General features: G+C 33.7%; 2 protein-coding genes across 2 annotated transcripts; one reads left to right on the top strand and one right to left on the bottom strand.

Moving 5' to 3' along the window:
- Positions 1-10,203: 10,203 nt before the first annotated feature.
- On the bottom strand, positions 10,204-12,230 carry LOC110930579 (50S ribosomal protein L20). The gene is made up of 3 exons (XM_022173907.2): positions 12,096-12,230; positions 10,624-10,840; positions 10,204-10,522 (listed from the first exon to the last, which is right to left on the bottom strand). The coding sequence occupies exons 2-3, from the start codon at positions 10,807-10,809 to the stop codon at positions 10,331-10,333; spliced, it is 378 nt and encodes a 125-aa protein (XP_022029599.1). The 5' UTR covers positions 10,810-10,840; positions 12,096-12,230; the 3' UTR covers positions 10,204-10,330.
- Positions 12,231-18,540: 6,310 nt separating this feature from the next.
- On the top strand, positions 18,541-19,086 carry LOC118490561. Its single transcript, XM_035988265.1, has one exon. The coding sequence runs from the start codon at positions 18,541-18,543 to the stop codon at positions 19,084-19,086; it is 546 nt and encodes a 181-aa protein (XP_035844158.1).
- The last annotated feature ends 681 nt before the right edge of the window (positions 19,087-19,767 follow it).

Genomic DNA, 19,767 nt, shown 5'->3' with positions numbered 1-19,767 from the left:
GAATCGTAAAACAAAAATAACGCGAAATATGAAAAGTACAGAGGACAAAAGTTGAAAGTAAAAAAGTTGTGAGGTTTAAATTGTAAAGATGAAAACTTTTGGGTTAAAAGTAAAAAAATCAAATAATTATGAGTTAAGTGTAACTAGAATTATGACCCGCCGCAATGCGGCGGGGATTCTTTACTTATAACTAAGTCGATTTAGGACGCGCACGTTATGTTGAACCTTAGGAAAAAAAATAGACGATGTAAAAACGTTCACCCACACACGTACGTTGCGTCGTGTTAACTCGCAAAATTTAGAATGGAACGTAAAAACGTTAAACCAAAGACGCACGTTTCGTTGTGTTTAGTCACAAAATTTAGAACGAAGCATAAAGCGGAAAATTTGCGGAAAATGAAAATTATAAAGGACCAAAGTTGAAAGTAAAAAAAGTTGTGAGGATATATTGCAAAAGATAAAAAGTTTTATGTTAAAAGTAAAAAACAAATAGTTTTGCGTTAAAGGTAATTTATGAAATACATTTGAGTGAAAAGTAAAAAAATCATTTTTTTTAAAAACCCTCAAAGCCAAAGTTACAACAACCATATGCATAACCATTTTTTCTTTGAAAAACTCTCAAAGCCAAGATTACAACACATAAGTAAAAAAAAATCAAAGTGGTTAAATCGCAAAAGATTGAAACTTTTGAATTAGAAATGAAAAATCAAATTAATCAAAGGGGTTAAACTGTATAAGATGAAAACTTTTGAATTAGAAGTGAAAAATCAAATTAATCAAAGGGGTTAAATTAACAAAGATTAAAACTATAAACTTAAATTGTCAAAGATTAAAACTTGAAGGTTAAAAATGAAACAAAAATTAAAACTTTAAACTTAAATTCTCAAAGATTAAAACTTTAGGGTTAAAAAGGAAAATTTCAATTTTTTTTTTTGAAAAACTCCCAAAGCCAATTGTACAACTCTCATATGCATAAATTAGTTGCTTTTTAATAAGGTTATAATTATAATATCAACTTTTTTTAAAACCTCCTTAAGCATTTGGTATAACTCCTCTATGAAAAAAATGTTGTAAATTTATAGTTTGTACTGTATTTAAAGATTGAAAAAATACAATCATATATATAATTAAGGGTACGTTTAGATTTAAGACGATGCAAGTTTCAAGGTATATGCTAAGATACATTAGATAATTATATAAACCTTGTTTTCATAGTTTCTAGCTATCATAGAGGAAATCATTAATGAAAAAGAGCAAAAAGCAATATAAATTTATTAATTAAGAAAATATTTAAATATGCTCAAATTGAAAAGTATATAGTAAAATGTAATTTTAGTCCATGTGGTTTGGGAAGTTTTGTCAGTTCAGTCCAACGGTTTTATTTATCGTTTGTGGGTTCAAATAGTTTCCACATTATCATTTTAGTCCAACTGACTTAATCTCATCCATTGTACTCAGTTACTTAGGGGTATCTTTGTCATTTCATTTATTATTTTAATCAAAAGAGGAATAAAATGAGAGGGAAAACATAAATCTTTAATTAGACGAATAGACGAAATGACAAAAATGCACGTGAGTAACTGAGGACCATGGATGGGGTTAAGCTAGTTGGACTAAAATGACAATGTTAAAAACTTTTTGGACCCAAAAGCAACAAATGAAACATTTTAAGTAAACTGACAAAACTTCCCAATACATTTTACTCAAAGGTATATATGGAGCACATTTTATACAGAATTACATACCGTGTTTCTGTAATTCTGTCCTCAATGGCTCAAAATAACAGACACCCACATCAAGAAATAACATCGAAGTTAAGCCTATAATATCAACACATTTTCTTGCATGCACACACAATGTAATGAGGCATGGCTTTCTTCCTTGGCCTCTATTTAAGAAGTTGTATCACAAGTAACATTGCAATCAATACACAACAACAAGTTTTGAGACGAAACAAACATATCCAACGCCTCGACTATAATGGGTGATAACCAGCAGCAGAACTACCAGGCGAATATGACCAGAGGAGAGACATCGAAGAAAAAAGGGGCATCGGTGATCCCCGTGCCCAGGAAGCAAGTGTCAACCATGGTTGTTAAGAAAACAACAAAGTTCGTTATGGAAGCGGCCAAAAGTGTTAAGAATAAGAATAAAGTTAATCCAGGTGGTGATTAGATTACTAATGATTTTCATACTAATGAGTTCCTAATTGTTTCTGGTTTTGTTCAATCTTTTGTATTTTTGTGTTGTCATATGTAAAGTAGTTGCTAAAATCTACATGTGTAATAATGTTATTAAGTGTCTTTTATACTGTTTTTATGTAATAAACACTATGACTTTCTTTAATGTACTAATACTAATGTATTAAGTGTCTTTTGTACTGTTTTTATGTAATAATTACTATAACTTTGTTTAATGTACTGATGTTTTTCTTTCATAAATTTGCCATGAACAGAAAGTTGTTTGTTTATAAAGAAATATAATGATTTATTTTGTAGTGTTTGGCTTATTAATTAATTGGACAACCACATTTTTTTTATAAAACAAAGAGTTAAATGCCATTTTAGTTCTTGTGTTTTGCGCCATTTTATCAGTTTAGTCCAGAAGTTTCATTTTTTCGTTTGTGGGTCCAAAAAGTTTTCACCGTTGTCATTTTAGTCCACTGGGTTTCACCGTTGAAACGGGTCTGGGTTGGAATATGTTTCGGGTCGGGTCGGTTTAACAGTTAGGGGGCAATCCTAATCTCCTAAATTGCGTAAATTCTATATAATTACAATCAAAAGATGGATGACCAGTGCCATGTTGTGGATTTGACGTCTCAATAACCCTTGTGGTTAGTATCTTATCTTGGTTGCGCACCCTTAAAGGGGGCGATTAGACAGGGCCGACTTGTTTGGTTTATCAACCTAGGCTAGAGCCTAGGACCATCAAAAGGAGAAGGGTCTTCCATTTTTTTTCTTTTATTATATTAGACTTGTTTTGGCCCATTTAAACAAAGTTCTTAGGCCCAATATTTAGAATTTTACTTTAGGAGTCCCCACTATCCAAGAACATTTCATTCCAAAATCCGGAAGCAGCGACACAACACACTAACCCTTGTTACTTGCGACGTCTTTTAGGTAACCAATGTTAAACTGATTACGGATTGAGCGAATTTAGGGCCGACATTAGGGGTGATCATCGCCATGGTTATTAAATGTCTCAAATCTCAATCTCAATTGGAGATTCTCAATAGGGTTGTCAAGTATTCAAGAGTCAAAAAAGGGATTGGACGATTGGTGATTCGTATTGCTGATTTGTTGGCTTGGATGACACTACTCAGGTTAGTTATAGAAAAAGGTTCATGCTGATTTTCTTTATACCAACAATAGGGCCCCGACTTTTATAGTTTGCTTAGGGCTTCCAAAAACGTTAGACTAGCCCTGCGATTAGACATGCTTTTTTAAAACATATAATGATTTATTAACAAAACAGTTTGTAAACACATATAGCTTGTTATATTTTTTTAAAGTTATAATAATTAGATAATCATTTTTTTAATATTGATTATTCATGTCATGACATGCATCTGAAAATGAAATACGCATAAAATAAGACTTCATAATATGTGAAAATAAGGTAAAACGTATATATTTGTAAGTTTGTATAATTGGTTTCGAAGTAGGTACTTATCTGACTTGAAAAATATATTTATCCAAACATTAGAAAACTACTTAATGTTTGTTACCTTAGAAAACTACTTAATGTTAGTTGAAATCACAATAAGGCTGGAGGGTGTGGTATAAAGCCTTTAGGGGCTTTATCACGCCACTTTACCGTCACGTCACATAGGGGGCTTTAAAACCCCTTTAACTTGGAGGGTGTGGTTTAACTACCCACTTTACACTATAGCGCCCCCATTTAACCACCATCAACTTCGAAAATGCCAAGGCTGCTCGTTAACGTGCTGGCGGAAGAAGGATGGCGCCCCCCCTCCCTTGAACTCCAGTGATGTGGACGATGATGCCCCGAGGGTGCTATGGAGGCTGAGATGATGGGGTGGCGCTAAGCCACACCCAGCCTAATATGTTCAAGAACATAATATAATTTTCAACTTTGATTGTGTGGTTGTTTGTAGCATTTGGTATTGACAAGTACTTACTTGTATACATTTACGATAATAAAAAAAATAAACACAATTTTCTGTTTTTCTTTTATTATTTATTTATTTATTTACAAGTACTGACGTGCTAGTTTTTTGTTGGGAGGGCGAGAAACATGCTTGTGTCGATCTCACAGGTATATCCCCCTAGCCGGGTTCCAGGAAAATGAGTTTGTGGCGGGGCAAGCGGTACTGAAAGCAGAGTCAAAGAAAGTGGAAAAGCACGCGAAAGCTTGTGAGGATAATCAACATGCCTTTGTCCCCCTGACGTTTGACACGTTTGGCTCCTTGGCGCCGGAGGCGGTTCGGTTCTTGGCAAGAGTTCAGCGTGAGGTCCACAGCAACTTTTTGACCCCTCAGGGGCGAGGCTTTGTTTTTAGTAGATTAGGGTTTTCTATTCAGAAGGGGATGGCGGCGCAGTTTGTTGTTTGTCTACCTGCTATCCTTATGTAATTTGTCATATAGATTGGAATGAAATGACTTTTAATTTAAAAAAATATTTACAATTTACAACCAGTATTAAGCCCTTTCGCGTTAGGGTGGAGGCATAAAACCATGCCAAATATCACCAATGTCACACAACCGCCAACTACCACCAACACTGAAGTTGCGGTGTGATAATGCAAAAAAAAAAGGCCGAAACGTAAAACATAGAAAATAATAACTAAGTCATTTAGGACTCGCGAGTTGCGACAGACCTGTCAAACGGGAAAAAATAGGCGACGTAAAAACGTTAACCCAGACACACACGTTGCACCGTGTTAACCCACTTAATTAGAATGAAACGTAAAAACGTTGAACCACAAAAGCATGTGTTAACTCACAAAATCTAGAATGAATAGTAAAACAAAAATTTGTGAAATATGAAAAGTATAGAGAAACAAAGGTAAAAGTAAAAAAGTTGTGAGGTTAAACTGTAAAAGATGAAAACTTTTGGATTAAAAGTAAAAATTCAAATAATTGTGAGTTAAAAGTGTAATATCATTTTTTTTTTTTGAAAACCTTGCTAAGGCTATGTCCATTCATAACATTATCCAACCCAACTTTTTAAGAAATAAACTAATTTATCTCTTTTCCACCTACACTACACAACCCAACCCAACCCAACCTACCTCAACCTTCTACTCACATTCACAACCCAACCTTTAAAACGTTTTTTATTAAATATATATTTTTATGCTTATTATCTATCCATAAATGTGTTAGAAATAATTATAATTGATATTTTCTTTTGAAACTGATTTATTTTAAAAGCAAAATATATAACAACAATATAAGAAATCTTTTAATAAAAAAACACACATACATTCATCAAATCTTTTAATAAAATGCATTTTTTATGAAAAAAACTTAATTAAAAAAATATATTTTTAAGGAACTCGGTTTTTTGATAAAATTTATATTGATATGTTCACAAAAAAAGTTAAACAACACTATGTTTTCAGATTTTTTAATAATTAAATATTAATAAGTTATTAAAGAGATTCATGTTTTATGTAGAATTAATTGTTATACTAGAAAAATGAAAAACATAATAAAAATCTAACAATGCATTTGCCAACCACTGGCATCTTAAAATTATTAAATAATTGGTAGTGAAAATTAAATGCATTTTTTATTTTATTTTTCACTTTTTGTGCAACCAACCCATCAATTGGTCACCGATGAATGTAGCCTTAGCATTTTGTACAATTCCTAAATGCACAAAAATATTGCAAATTTATAATTTGTAATGTATTGAAAAAGTAGCTTATTGAAAAAGATACAGTCATATAGGGTGAGGTTATTGTAAAAAAATGTTTTTTTGTAAGAATGGTAAGAAAGAACCTAAACCATTAGATCTTTAATCTAATGGTTGAGATCTTGATGGCAATCTTGTAAATAGTGTAACAATTAAAATAATTAATTTTCTAGATTGTATAAAAGTAAAATTAACATTTTTAAATTTAGAAAGTCACATGTAAGTTCCCCCATTCTTTTTTACACGTTAATAACTTTTTATACGTAACTCTTTTTTAAAAAAAAAGTTTACACCATAATAACGAGTGTTTTTTTATCTTTAATATGAGTACTATATTGTTATACTTATGTAGAGAAAAAAAATTATGTTTCGATTGGATGTTTTAGTCCATGGTGTTTTTTCTATGTTCATACAATGGTGTTTTCATTGTATTGTGATTCAAGGCTTTGTGTTTTACAGTAAAACACCGTATGAAAATATACTACTAATGCAGAAAACACTATTCAAAACTAACGATGTGCAAAAAAAAGACACTGCAACATAATATCTACAACATAACACCATACACAACTAATCAAACTGTAGAAAAGAAACACCTGGTATAAAAAACACTATTCAACTTCAATAGTATACATCAAAACACCATGTACATATAAAAAGACTATGGAAAGATTACACATGGTGTCATTAAATAAACTTATATACTAAACGAAAATCACCCATGCAAAAAACACCATACAATCATCAGAAAACTAACCAGATTGAAATTCAAAATTTGAATTCCTAAAATAACTACATAAATTCGGTTACAATTATTTAATCCTAAAATAACTACCTAAATTCGGTTACATTAATTTAATCCTTAATTAGAATTACTAGTACAATTACCATTATATCCTTGATCTAATAAAATGGATATGGAAAGATCTAATGACTGATATTCTTTCTTACCCTTCTCACACTTTTGGTCTTTTTTACAGGATCCTCTACGGTACGCTTGGATTTTAGAGATGCAAGTTTCAAAGTATATGCTAAGAAATTTGAGGAGGTTAATTTTCTCCAACGAAATAGTAGTTATGAGCCACAAAATAACAATGAAGGTTACTCCTAAGTTGCAGGGTATTTTTTTGCTTGTACACACACGATAATGAGGTATGGTACTTGATTAGATAACTATATAAACCTTGTTTTCATATTAGGTAACTTTTTTTTAATATTTTGTATTTTACTTTTAAACCCTTAACTTTGTTAATATACGTCTCTGGCCTCTCTATTTAAAAACAACTTGAAGGTTTATTGGTTAACTTTATGTAAATGTGTGTTTAGTCCCTCTGCTTTAATTTCGTAGTATTGGCCCCGACAAATTATGATTTTGCCCCAACTAAAAATTACAGGCTTTCCATCATTTTAGTTTTTTTTGGCAAAACTATGATAGTGTTTTATTTTAATTGGTTGACTCGATGTAATTTTTATTCGTGCTAGGAGGCTGCATGACACTCGCTCATTGGTCATGACAGATGACAATTTTGCCCCTAGTTTAAAATTGCAGTCTTGCCATCGTTTTAGTTTTTTTTTTTATTTAGCAAAACTATGAGAGTGTTTTGTTTTAATTGGTTGACTCGATGTAATTTTTATTAAGATCGTGTTATGAGTAGTATGTACAAGTAACCGAAACACAGACGTACATGTTATGAAAGTAAGAAATATTCGGCTTAGCGCCCCGCAACACGGACGAGACATAAAACTAGTTAATGAAAAAGAGTAAAAAACAATATAAATTTATTCATTAAGAAAATATTTAAATATGCTCAACTCAAATTGAAAAGTATACATGCAGCACATTTGATACAGAATTACATACCGTGTTTGTAATTTGTATCCTCAAAATAACAGACACCCACATCAAGAAATAACATCGAAGTTAAGCCTATAATATCAACACATTTTCTTGCATGCACACACAATGTAATGAGGCATGGCTTTCTTCCTTGGCCTCTATTTAAGAAGTTAATTGTATTATCATATCATAAGTAACATTGCAATCAATACACGACAACAAGTTTTGAAACGAAACAAACATATCCAACGCCTCGACTATAATGGGTGATAACCAGCAGCAAAACTACCAGGCGAATATGACCAGAGGAGAGACATCGAAGAAAAATGGGGCGTCGGTGATCCCCGCGCCCAGGAAGCATGTGTCAACCATGATTGCTAAGGCAACAACAAAGTTCGTTATCGGAGCGGCCAAAAGTGTTAAGAATAAGAATAAAATCAATCCAGGTGGTGAATAGATTACTAGTGATTTTCATGCTGATAAACAAATTAGTTTGTTGATTATTTATAACTTGCTTTGAATTCTGAGTTCCTGATTGTTTCTGGTTTTGTTTAATATTTTGTATTTTTATGTTGTCATATGTAAAGTAGTTGCTAAAATCTACTTGTGTAATAATGTTATTAAGTGTCTTTTATACTCTTTTTATGTAATAAATACTATAACTTTGTTTAATGTACTAATGTTTGTTTATAAAGAAATATAGTGATTTTATTTTCTAGTGTTTGGCTTATTAAATTATTGGACAACCACATTCTTTTATAAAACAAAAGAAGTAACAACGCAAAGGAAGATCGTGTATTCAGTTGTTACGGCTGAAAATATGATCCATCTGCGATAGAGAATTCGATTTGTGGGTGCGGCGGTTTAGCTGCGGCAAAGAAGAGAGGAGAGGAGAGAAAGGATTTGAATACGACACCGGATAAGGGTTTTATTCCTCGTTTGTGAATCATTCCAAATATCTAGATATGTTAGATTTTTTTAATGACAAATTTCTTTTAATATTTGTCGACTATAGGACTTGAATCCAACCAAGACCTCCCTCTCCCAAACCCCAGTGTTTAAAGATTTTTCATTTGCCAATAAACCACCACCCCATTAATAGATATATTAGTTTATCTGCTAGAAAGTAGAAATTCGACGGACCATTTGTCGAGTGTTAGACTTAGACAAGTGTTCTTGTGCGTGGAAGGACCCGAGTTCGAATATAGTTACCCCTTTTTAATATATGGGTCGCAACTTTACTATGCATTTACAACAAAATCATTAATAATATAATATTAATAATGATTATCATAATACTAAAAATAATATAAATGGTAATAAAACAAAATATAACAAAAACTAGAATAATAACAAGACCACCGTCACCACCACCACCACCACCACCATCACCAACAGCAACAACAACAAAAAGAATAATAATATAAGAAGTCTAACAACAATAATATTAATAATAGAATAATAGAATAAATAATGATAAACAACAACAATAATAGTTAATAACTAATAATAATTATCCTTAAAAACATATATTTATTGTTTTATGGGTAATTTGTAGCAAGTTGCTACACATTTGGTATTCGTATTTCAAAATAGAGTAATAAAAAAACACATTTTAACGCATATGCATAGTTGCTATATATACCCCACATGTAATAGCACATACACACACTAACCTGTGTGGTTAGCAGAAGCAATCAATAAATTCAGTTTGTTCAAAGGCTTTAAGAAGGTTAGTCAATGCGTCCCATAATGCCACAACTAGAGGTGCACAAAATAACCGGTTCATTAATCTTAGGTTATTAACTGAAATCGTAACGGCTTAATAACCGTTCGAGGAATAACCTGTTAATGATTATTTTTAACCATAGGTTAGTAACGATTATAAATATTTAGTATATTAATCAATTATTAACCGGTAGACCGGTTAACCAAAAAATAAAAAAAAACACCGGTTATTAACCGAAAATAACATGTTAATTAACTGAACTGGTTAAAGTAATTAACCCGAACAGTTAAAAAATAACCGGTTAAAGTCAAAAAAGTCTAATTAACCGGTTATTGAAATTAATTGGTTTGTGCACCTCTAGCCACAACGGACTTACCAGTTACCACATATATTTGTTTGTAGTTAAATGACAAACCATGTATATGTCGTGTTTATAAATTTACAGAAAAAAAAAATACTCGCTTCTTATAATTTTGAAAATCAACTTTCAGTTACATGCTTGGTTTGGTTACGGGTTTTGCTAACGGTTCAGTTATGTGTGTTATAACCTGCGACGTGTGACTGGATTAGATCATTAAACAAAAGCAGAGCAGCGAGCTTAACCTACTACTACTAGTCCGAGGAACTAAAATCTCCGGCAACCAGCCCGGCCCATAGCCCTCTTGGCTGAGTTTGGTGTTACACTCTTAATTATTTAAGGGTCTTTAAAAAACATATATAGAGAAGGTGATCTTTAATCAAAGTAAAAAAAAATGTGTTTCAAGAAGGGGGATCTGGAGACTTATTTAGGATATTAATATATTATGGCAGGAAGTTGTGTTTGGTACTCTTGACCAGGTCTAAAACAAGGTTTTTAAAGTAAAAATAACACGAAAGTTGTAATCAAACCAAAATCGAAAGACCTTCCTTCTTTGGAGCCGATGTTACGTTCTTGTTTCCAGGGAAAGCAGTGCGTGAAACATCAACGAGGGCCTTAAAACTATACGGTTCATGCATTGACAGCTCAGACAGAACCTTCCTGTTTAGCTGAATGTTTTCTTTCACAAGTCCATGCATGAAGTTACCGTAATTCACCTGAGATCATCAAGTACAATTAATCAACAAACGCAATTCCCAATTACCCGTGACCCGTGTATGTGTGATAAGAGGAGAGAGAGATAAGATAAGAAACATACACCGTGTACGCGAGTGCCGGCATTAATGCGTTCTATCCAAAGGGAGCGCATGTCGCGCTTTTTGTTACGTCTGTCTCTGTAAGAATACTGAAGCGCTTTTTCCACCCTTTCTCTAGCGATCCTGATGCAGTTCTTTGCTCTTCCTCTGAAACCTTTGGCTAGCTTAAATACTTCCTTCTTGTTCATCTTTCTACCGACTTTTGTTCTTCACTCTTACCTGTAATGTTGCGACACAAAGCAATTATTATAGCATTAATTTTTACTGAATCTAGATAACCTGCCATCATTAAGCATGACAATACTACAACAACAACGGTACCCACAAAATCCCACAAATAGCAAGCTAATGGTAGGGTCTGGGGAGGGTGGGAAATGTAGGCAAATCGTGTCGTATCTTGTTTAACAGGTCTCTGACAACGCGAATAACACAAGTATTAAACATGAAAACAACTAGTTTAACTACTTTATATCTCGTGTCTATAACACAGTTGTATGATTTATGTACCAATGAGAAGATATGATTGATCCTAGCCTTCTAATTTAATTTATTTTAAAGAAAGTAAAACATCACGTAGTGTACTTTTCAGTAAACACGTCTAATCGTGTCTTATACAGGTGACCTATTGCCAGCCCTGGGCAAATCTTACCTCTATCCCTGAGGATAGAGAGACTGCTTCCAGAGAGAGAGACACCCAACTCCATAACATACAAGACTAAAAATAGTAAGAGAAAGCTACCCAAGACAAAAGAAAAGGTGAAAGCGTAACAAGATATAACATCATAAAACAACATATTGGAAGACAATCACACTCAAAGTCCACCTAAAGTGTAGGGAAATCTACGCCCCCTAAGACAACGCTTAGCCACATATAAACTATCCCCAAATAGTCCTTAACCTTGATCCTACATCTCCAAGAACTCCTATCCTAACCCATGTCCTCATAGAGGTGCAGCTCTATCAAATCCTGCCTAATCCGCTCATCCCAAGTCAATTTGGTATGCCTCTACTCCTCCGCTCCAAAGTGAGGGTTTCCTTTCCACTACTCGAAAGCATGAGTAAATGATACCCAATTCAGGATAGTGAAACAATCAAGATATTCAAATGTGTTATTTAAAATTAAAGATTTTGGGTATTTTAAGATTAATGCAGAAGTGTTAGGCAATTGAGTGGCAAAATCCATATCAAAACCTGAATGACGCATACTATCAAACAGTTGGTGTGCAGATAAATGAAAAACGCATACAAACAGACTTAATTTAAGAACCCAACCCCTAAATATTTCTAAACAGATACTACGCACCGAATTACAATTTCATGAGAAATGTGAAAGGTTTCGAAACCCTAATTTCATAATAAGAGTTCAAAATACAATGGTGGAATACATAACACGCATTTCTCAAAAATTGAAAGATCAAATGGTTCGAAATGAGAGAGATAGTCTAATACAGGTAGCTAACAGAGAAGCGGTCACCTTTTCGCCGTAGAGCAGAGTGAGACTTTGGGGCTTTTTGCGGCTGCTGGACTTGCGATTGCGGGGAAGACAGACCAGCACTGGTTGTTATAATGCTAATAACCGAACCGAAAACTGATAAATAAACCGAACTAATTAAAAGATGACTTCGGTTATTGTTACAAATAATGTTAATCACCGAACTGAACCGTGCACACCCCTAGCTCATATGTTGTCAGGTTGAGATGACCATAAAACGAATAGAGTAGCGATATCGGTGTTGTTCGAATAGTATCGGTAAAAATCAACTATATTTTAAAACGTATATGTATAAAAAAATATAATAATATAAAAATTTAGGCACTGGGAAAAACGGGCCTCAGGTAGGGTGCGGCTAGCCCACTCCTCAGATCAGCTCTGGATACCAATACCAGTGTTGTTCGGACGGTAGGAGTTCGGTTCTTAGAGTAAGAAAAAAAACAACTATATTTCGAATCGTAGATAAAAATAAGTATGTTACATAATGTTAGCATTTACTTATCTATACATTTAAATAACATTATTAAATTACACATGTCATATGTCAAGGGATTATACGGGAAAATGGCACCTTTCATACCAAATAAATACAACTCTAAGATGGTAAAATATATGTTTTAACCGCTCACTATATATACCTGATTTGATTTACTATATCTTAGACGTTTTTTATAGCAACATTATTTTGTTTAAATGACCTCTAGCTCAAGTGGTAAGAGGATTTAAGTTCTTTTTTGAAGACTCAAGTTCAATTCTCATTTGGTGCAAAAAATGAGTGACGCAGCAGTGGGCAGTGGTAGGAGACCCAGGGAAACCTGGGTTCCATCCTTGAGCCAAACGAATTTTACCGTCGTGCCTACGGGCGGGTGGGTTACCGGGTTTTCCCTGGAATTGGTGGTGGACGACTCGGGTTACTCTCGTAGTATTCCGTCTGTCCAGTGCTCGGGATTGATTTGTTGACGGTTCAAAAAAAAACATTATTTTGTTTAGTTTCCGTTATATCTTAAAGACTTTTTTATAGCAGCATGATTTTGTGTTAGTTTTCGTGTATGTTTTTTAGTTTGTTACACTGAATTTAATGAGATGTGGGTTTTTTAAGGACTAAACATCATTCTTTCAAACTATGTTCTTTTGTAGCTTGGTGGAGTTACCCAAAGAATGATAGAATGGCGCATTTAGGAATTAGGACCAAGTATTTTCAACACAACTGCATAGCAAAGGTTGAAACCAAGGCTAATGCCTCGCTAATTTATGTATCTCCATCGTTAGCTGCAACTCCAGTCATGGAAGGGTTATAAACTCGACTTATTCATTTTGGTTACACAAGGAATACCACAACATGGTAAGGTGACTTGCATTATTTTATTTGATTTTATGTTTTAAATGTATTAATATTACGTGTATATTTCAAAGTGACAAGGTAGAATAATTTAGAATTGTTGGTGTAATATAGTAGGTACAAGCTTTGTCGTTCTATTAAAAACAAAAACAAAACCCTCAATGGCGTGTGTATCTATCTACTTGTGCTTTCACTATAGGAGTAGTATCCCCCCCCCCCCGGCCCGTTTATTAACTCGTCAGAATGAATTTTGAAAGGAAAAAAAAGAACCCAAATTTTCAGGCAGTACATTCATGAGTCAGATCCATTCGATAGTTGGTATTTTTGAACCAAGCTCTATAACTAAGTGTGAATCGGTACTCATTGGTTACCCTGTATGATATGTTATTATTACTTAGTGTATGTTCTATATTACGTAATTATGATATTCTAGCATTTTGACATCTTTTCCGTATTTGTAGTTACTATTTACAATTAAGTTTACATACACACACTACATCAGATTTTATCATGTGTGAGTTTTGCATATGATGTATCAGACCATTTGCAATGGAGAAGGCAAAAACACAAAACCCACAAACACCGCATTACACGCCCACATCTATATGGCTTTTTCCGCGGATAGGTGGAGGCACTACTAGAAAATGTCCCTTTTTGCTATAAATATTTCCGACAATCTAACCACAACTTGATATTTTCGACAAGCTTGTGACGACTTTCCGACTACAAATAACAAAATATTTCCCACAAGTTTCTGAAGAATTATCCACATAAGTTGAAGTTGTCGCAATTTCGGCGCAAAATTTTTCAAGTTTGCGACAAATTTCCCACAAAATCATACTTTTTTATTTATTAATTTATTTCATAATTTGTCTCAAAATGTCAAAATTTATGACACATTTCTCACAAGACCTTATTTATTTATTAAGTTATTAACTTACTAATATCATCAAGTAAAATAGAAAAATGACCTTTTGTTGGAAATTTGTAGCAAAATGTCAAAGTTTGCTACAATATTTTCTCAAAAGAGTTAACTGTCATTTTCGTCCCTGTGGTTTGTTCACTTTTGTCATTTCAGGCTAATTTTCAAAAAAAAAACGTGTCACTTCAGTCCAAAAATAAAACACAGTTAAGTCAGACAGGTTAAATGAAGGGTATTATTGTCAATTCATAAATCTTTTATTTTCACCTTATTTTATGAATTGACAATAATACCCTTCATTTAACATGTTTGACTTAACTGGGTTTTAATATTTGGACTGAAGTGGCACGTTTCCAGCATGTCAGGGAGGAAACTGGTGCAGTTTTGAAAATTGGTCTGAAATGACAAAAGTGAACAAACTGCATAGACGAAAATGGCAATTAACTCTCCTCAAAACCTTGATTTCTGACAACGGTTTTTTCCCACCAACCTATTTTGTCGGAAAATTGTCGCTATGGTCTGTTTGCTACAAATACTGATGTCGCAAAACCATATTTTTTCTAGTAGTGAGGTGTTTGTCCAAATGGATGTGGCTAGGTGGGGGCCGCAGGGCCATTTATTATTATTATTATTATTATTATTATTATTATTATTATTATTATTATTATTTTTATTATTATTTTTTTTTTTTTGGCAATAGATCATGAGAAAGGTAAAATTAGGAGGGTATGTTGCATAAAGCCATAAATCATGGGATTCGTTTTATTTTATATGCATTAAATTTTATTTTTTATATATTATTATAATAAATAAGTAATTAAACCTCTACATTGGAAATAAGAGTTTATTATAAAAATAATGTAAATTGATGATAATGAATATTGAAGGATGTTTATCAAAGATGATGGATTGGTCATTTTGTTGGGAAAGGTTTTCTTGGAGGATAAATGAATTAGTGACATATAACTAGACATGTTTGTGAGCGTTTATAGTTCTTTGCCTCATAGATGAAGTTATACAACTAGTAACAAAACAATTTGTTCAAGATATCCATTTAACTACACGTTTGTATGTAATGTTTTTAAACTCCACATACATCATGTTACTTCATACATTCACAACACTTAATCTAACAATAAATATACTCATAAGGTACCTACACTTGTGTAGCTTACCTTTGTGTTCTTCTCTCGCGCACCTGAACACTGAACCGATGTCTACAATATTATGACCTTTGATCCCATTCACGCTTAATCCTTAATAGTTAACTTTTGGCATTCTCTATAAATTGATGTGTGTCTATGCATATTATTTTTGGGATTTTGGTAATAACTATTTTACTTATTTGTTGAAACTAACTTAATAAAAAATTCCCTCTTGGTCAATTATACACTATGTTTTGTTTCTCTTTTGGAATAAAAAATTCCCTCTTGGTCAATTATACACTATGTTTTCTTTCTCTTTTGTTGGTACATGAAGTTATGCAAAAGATCCAAGTCACGCTCTCTAGTGTTTGTAGTTGTGTGCACGTGTGATTATTTGTATTTCAAGATGTTTAAAACCGGCAAAGAATCTCTCGTAACTTGTCACATGTTTGTGTTTCCCCCAAATCATGTGATGGTTTACAAAACATTAATAACACTAATATTATTTAATCTTAAAAGGAATCCAAATTTTCTTACAAGTTAAATATTTTTTGTACAGTTTCAATCCATATTTTCTTACAAGTTAAATATATTTTTTTTTTAAATTTCCAGATTTTCTTACAAGTTAAATATTTTTTGAAATTAAAATTGAGAAATTACTATCAAACTAATTTGTATTTGCTAAGTCTAGTTTTTTTTTAGTTAAATCTTGAAACCTAGTCTTTATATGCAAATGTCTTTCGGTTCCTCTCTCGTCTAATCAACGGAAGTAAGGCTGTAATCGAACCGAAAGAACATGAATAAGGCTATGTTCGTGTTCGTTTGTTAAGGAAGTTAACATTTTTGCGAAATGTTTACGAACGCATACCAAACATAAGTTTATGTTCGTGTTCGTGTTCGTTAGTTAAGAAAATTCAGTTGTTCGAGAACAGTTGTGAACACTGGTCTCGAACACAAACGAAAGCAAATGAACGTATACGAACATTTAACTTGAAAATAAATTTCATCTTTCTCTTCTTACGTTAAGGGTATTTTATATGTTAAGACTCATGTGTATTTGATCTTTACACTACATAAATAACCGGATGTGTTATGTGTTATAATTTTGTGAGCTTAAGATTATCTTTCCCGTTTATCATATTTTACCACGCTTATTTTATCTCTTATTTTTATATCTCAACATAATATTCTGTAATACACGGGTTTTAGGTGGTCAAACGCCGTCAACCTCGACCAGAATCGACTCTAGTAGGTTAACTTAGTCCGAGTTTTACTTTAAAAAATAAAACATAATTTCTATGTCTATCATATTAAACACTGTGTGACTTCGAAGAAACCACTAGTGTACTAGTGTTTGAAATTGTATTTGAAACAAGTAGTAGAAAATAATTCTTGATTGATGGAAATCATGTGTCTCAGGGTCTTTCAAGCTAATGTTGCTTCTTGGTTTTATACTTAGGACCAAACACTAAAACAATTTAATCATGAAAATACTTGAATGAAAAAAATAAATTGTATTACACGTCTTTAATAACAATTCAATTGGTTAATATAGCTTTTAGTTAATTTTTTCAACATGAGGGACGACATTATAGTTTTATAAAAAGATGAAATAGTCGTTTCGAGTATTCAATAAAAGCAGATCGTTAGACTAAAACAAAATCATTAAACAGTTTTAGCGAAATATAATATATTCAGTTATTGCCAATGAGGTGATGATGGAGTGGTAGAGGGGGGGGGGGGGGCTTGGTGTTCTAAGGGGGCCAAGTTCGATTCTTGCCCTCATTATTTTCTGCGGCAACTGGTGATGATGAGAGACTAGACGAATAGGTGGAGATCGTTAGTTCGATCCTTGAACTGAGCGGATTTTACCTCACCGCACTGTCGTGCCTTCGGGCGAGTGTTTACGGGCTTCGGCCCTAGGTGAGGGTTTCCCCCGGTTCGGAAGCGAGTGTATCCCGATGTGGTGAATTTCGCCAGTAGCCCATTTGGAGGATTCGTTGGCCGTTCAAAAAAAATAATATATGCAGTTAATATATAGTAATACTAATATGGATCTTATATTAATAATTCCACAAATAATATATTCAGTTAATATATAGTAATACTAATATGGATCTTATAGTAATACTAATATGGATCTTATATTAATAATTAACTGCCACATGATTGGGTTGTACTTGGTTTCCATATTTGGATGGATCAATAAATATAGTATCAAAGTGATGGTCTTGTTTTAATTATGATATTATCTTTTTAGAGTTCCAGACTTACATGTGAATTTAAAAAAAAAAAAAAAAGATCAGGTGCTTTTAGGAGCTGTAAAATGTCAGAAATCCAAGGTTTGATTTGATCTTCAATACTATCATTGTGTTTGCTATTAAAACTTATGACTCTTTTAGACTAGAAGGTATGGGGTCGGCTGAGGCCCGGCTAGGACCGGCGCCGGTCCCCCACACTGCCCCCGGGACTCGGCTCGTCACACCCGACGACCCACAGCCGGGTCCGCCGCTCCACCTTTTTGAAAACTAGCCGTTATTCAACGGCATTATTTAATAAAAAAAAATCCTTTTTCTATAAAGTCACCTATTTTCACCATAATTTCCCCACTTTCAACCCAAAACCCTCTCACTTTTATACCATTTGCCCCCCACTTTTATAAAAAAATTATCTTTTCATCCACAATGGCTTCTAATCCTTGGTGGCCCTCGTCTTCGGATGACGAAGAGGAGATGTTTTTCGCAAACGCTGTGCTACGGGCGGGACAGATTCTAATTGAAGAGGAAGAGGAAGAGGAAGAGGAAGAGGAAGAGGAAGACTTCTCGTCTGAAAATGTTATTACCAGACGAATACGGATTAACAGAGACCGCCAAGGTTTTTCATTACAAAATTTCATTATCCTTATTTTTTTTAACTCGTATTTATATATTTTATACGACAGGAGCGCACGAGAAATTGGTGAACGATTATTTTTCGGATGAACCACTTTACAACGCCGACATTTTCAGGCGCAGGTTCTGAATGAGTCGCCGCTTATTCACACGGATTGCTAATGATTTGGCGGGGCTAGACCCGTTTTTCACGCAACGACCTGATGCTCGAAATTATGAAGGGTTCACCACGTTACAAAAGTGTACTACGGCCATTCGCCAACTGGCGTACGTGACAGTGGCCGACGCTTTGGACGAGTACTTACAGATGTCGGCAAGAACTACGCGGGAATGTTTGTATCGGTTTTGCCATAATGTGGTGAAACTGTACAGCAAAAAATATTTGCGGAAACCAAACGCGTATGATGTTCAACAGTTGTACCAAGCTCATGAAGCAAGGCACGGGTTTCCGGGAATGCTTGGTAGCATTGATTGTATGCATTGGGGGTGGCATAACTGCCCGACTGCGTGGCGCGGCCAATATACGCGAGGTGATCACGGCTATCCAACCGTGATACTTGAAGCCGTGGCATCACAAGATTTGTGGATATGGCATTCTTTCTTTGGTCTCCCTGGTTCACTCAACGACCTCAACGTGTTATACCAATCGGCGATCTTTACCGATGTCGTTATGTAATTTTTATTTATGTTATGTAATGGATTTTATTATCTTCCTTTATGTCTTATTTTTATTTAAATGTTGAATAGTTTTTATAAAGTTAAACAAATAAAAAATAAACAATAAAAGTTAAACAAATAAAAGTTAAACAAATAAAAGTTAAACAAATAAAATGAATTAAACAATAAAAAAATATGTGGTGGGGCCCCATCCTCCATCCCCCTCCATCCTTCATGGAGGCTCATCCCCCACGAGCCGCCTACGTGGCGCCTACGTGGCGCCTACGTGGAGCCTCATCCCCATGAGGATGAGCCGAACCATACCTTCTAGTCTTAGTTTTTCTTTGTATATAAATTAAAGGTTTGATATGCAATGAAGTATAAATTATATAAATTTAAAGGTTTGATATGCAATGAGATATAAATGCAAAGGTAAAAGGGACCTAAACTATTGTGTGAACAAGCAAGTATTTTTAAGGGTAAATTTTTTGAATTCATGTCGTTTGCAAGACTTGAACTCAAGACCTTTTCCTTTTGAACCTAACTGTTAAAGGTTTTGCCTTTGTCAATGGACTACCGCTTCATTGGTGTGTTAACATATGAACAATCTAGTAGGAGTTTGTTTATGTTTTTTCATTTATTAATTAAACGAGCTTGATAGAACTTTATGCGTGTTTACTTGAATTAACTAACATGACTA

Source organism: Helianthus annuus, chromosome 3, assembly GCF_002127325.2.
Source record: "Helianthus annuus cultivar XRQ/B chromosome 3, HanXRQr2.0-SUNRISE, whole genome shotgun sequence".
Taxonomy (NCBI): domain Eukaryota; kingdom Viridiplantae; phylum Streptophyta; class Magnoliopsida; order Asterales; family Asteraceae; genus Helianthus; species Helianthus annuus.
Note: the sequence above shows the minus strand (reverse complement) of the source record. Positions and strands in the feature narration are given on the sequence as shown.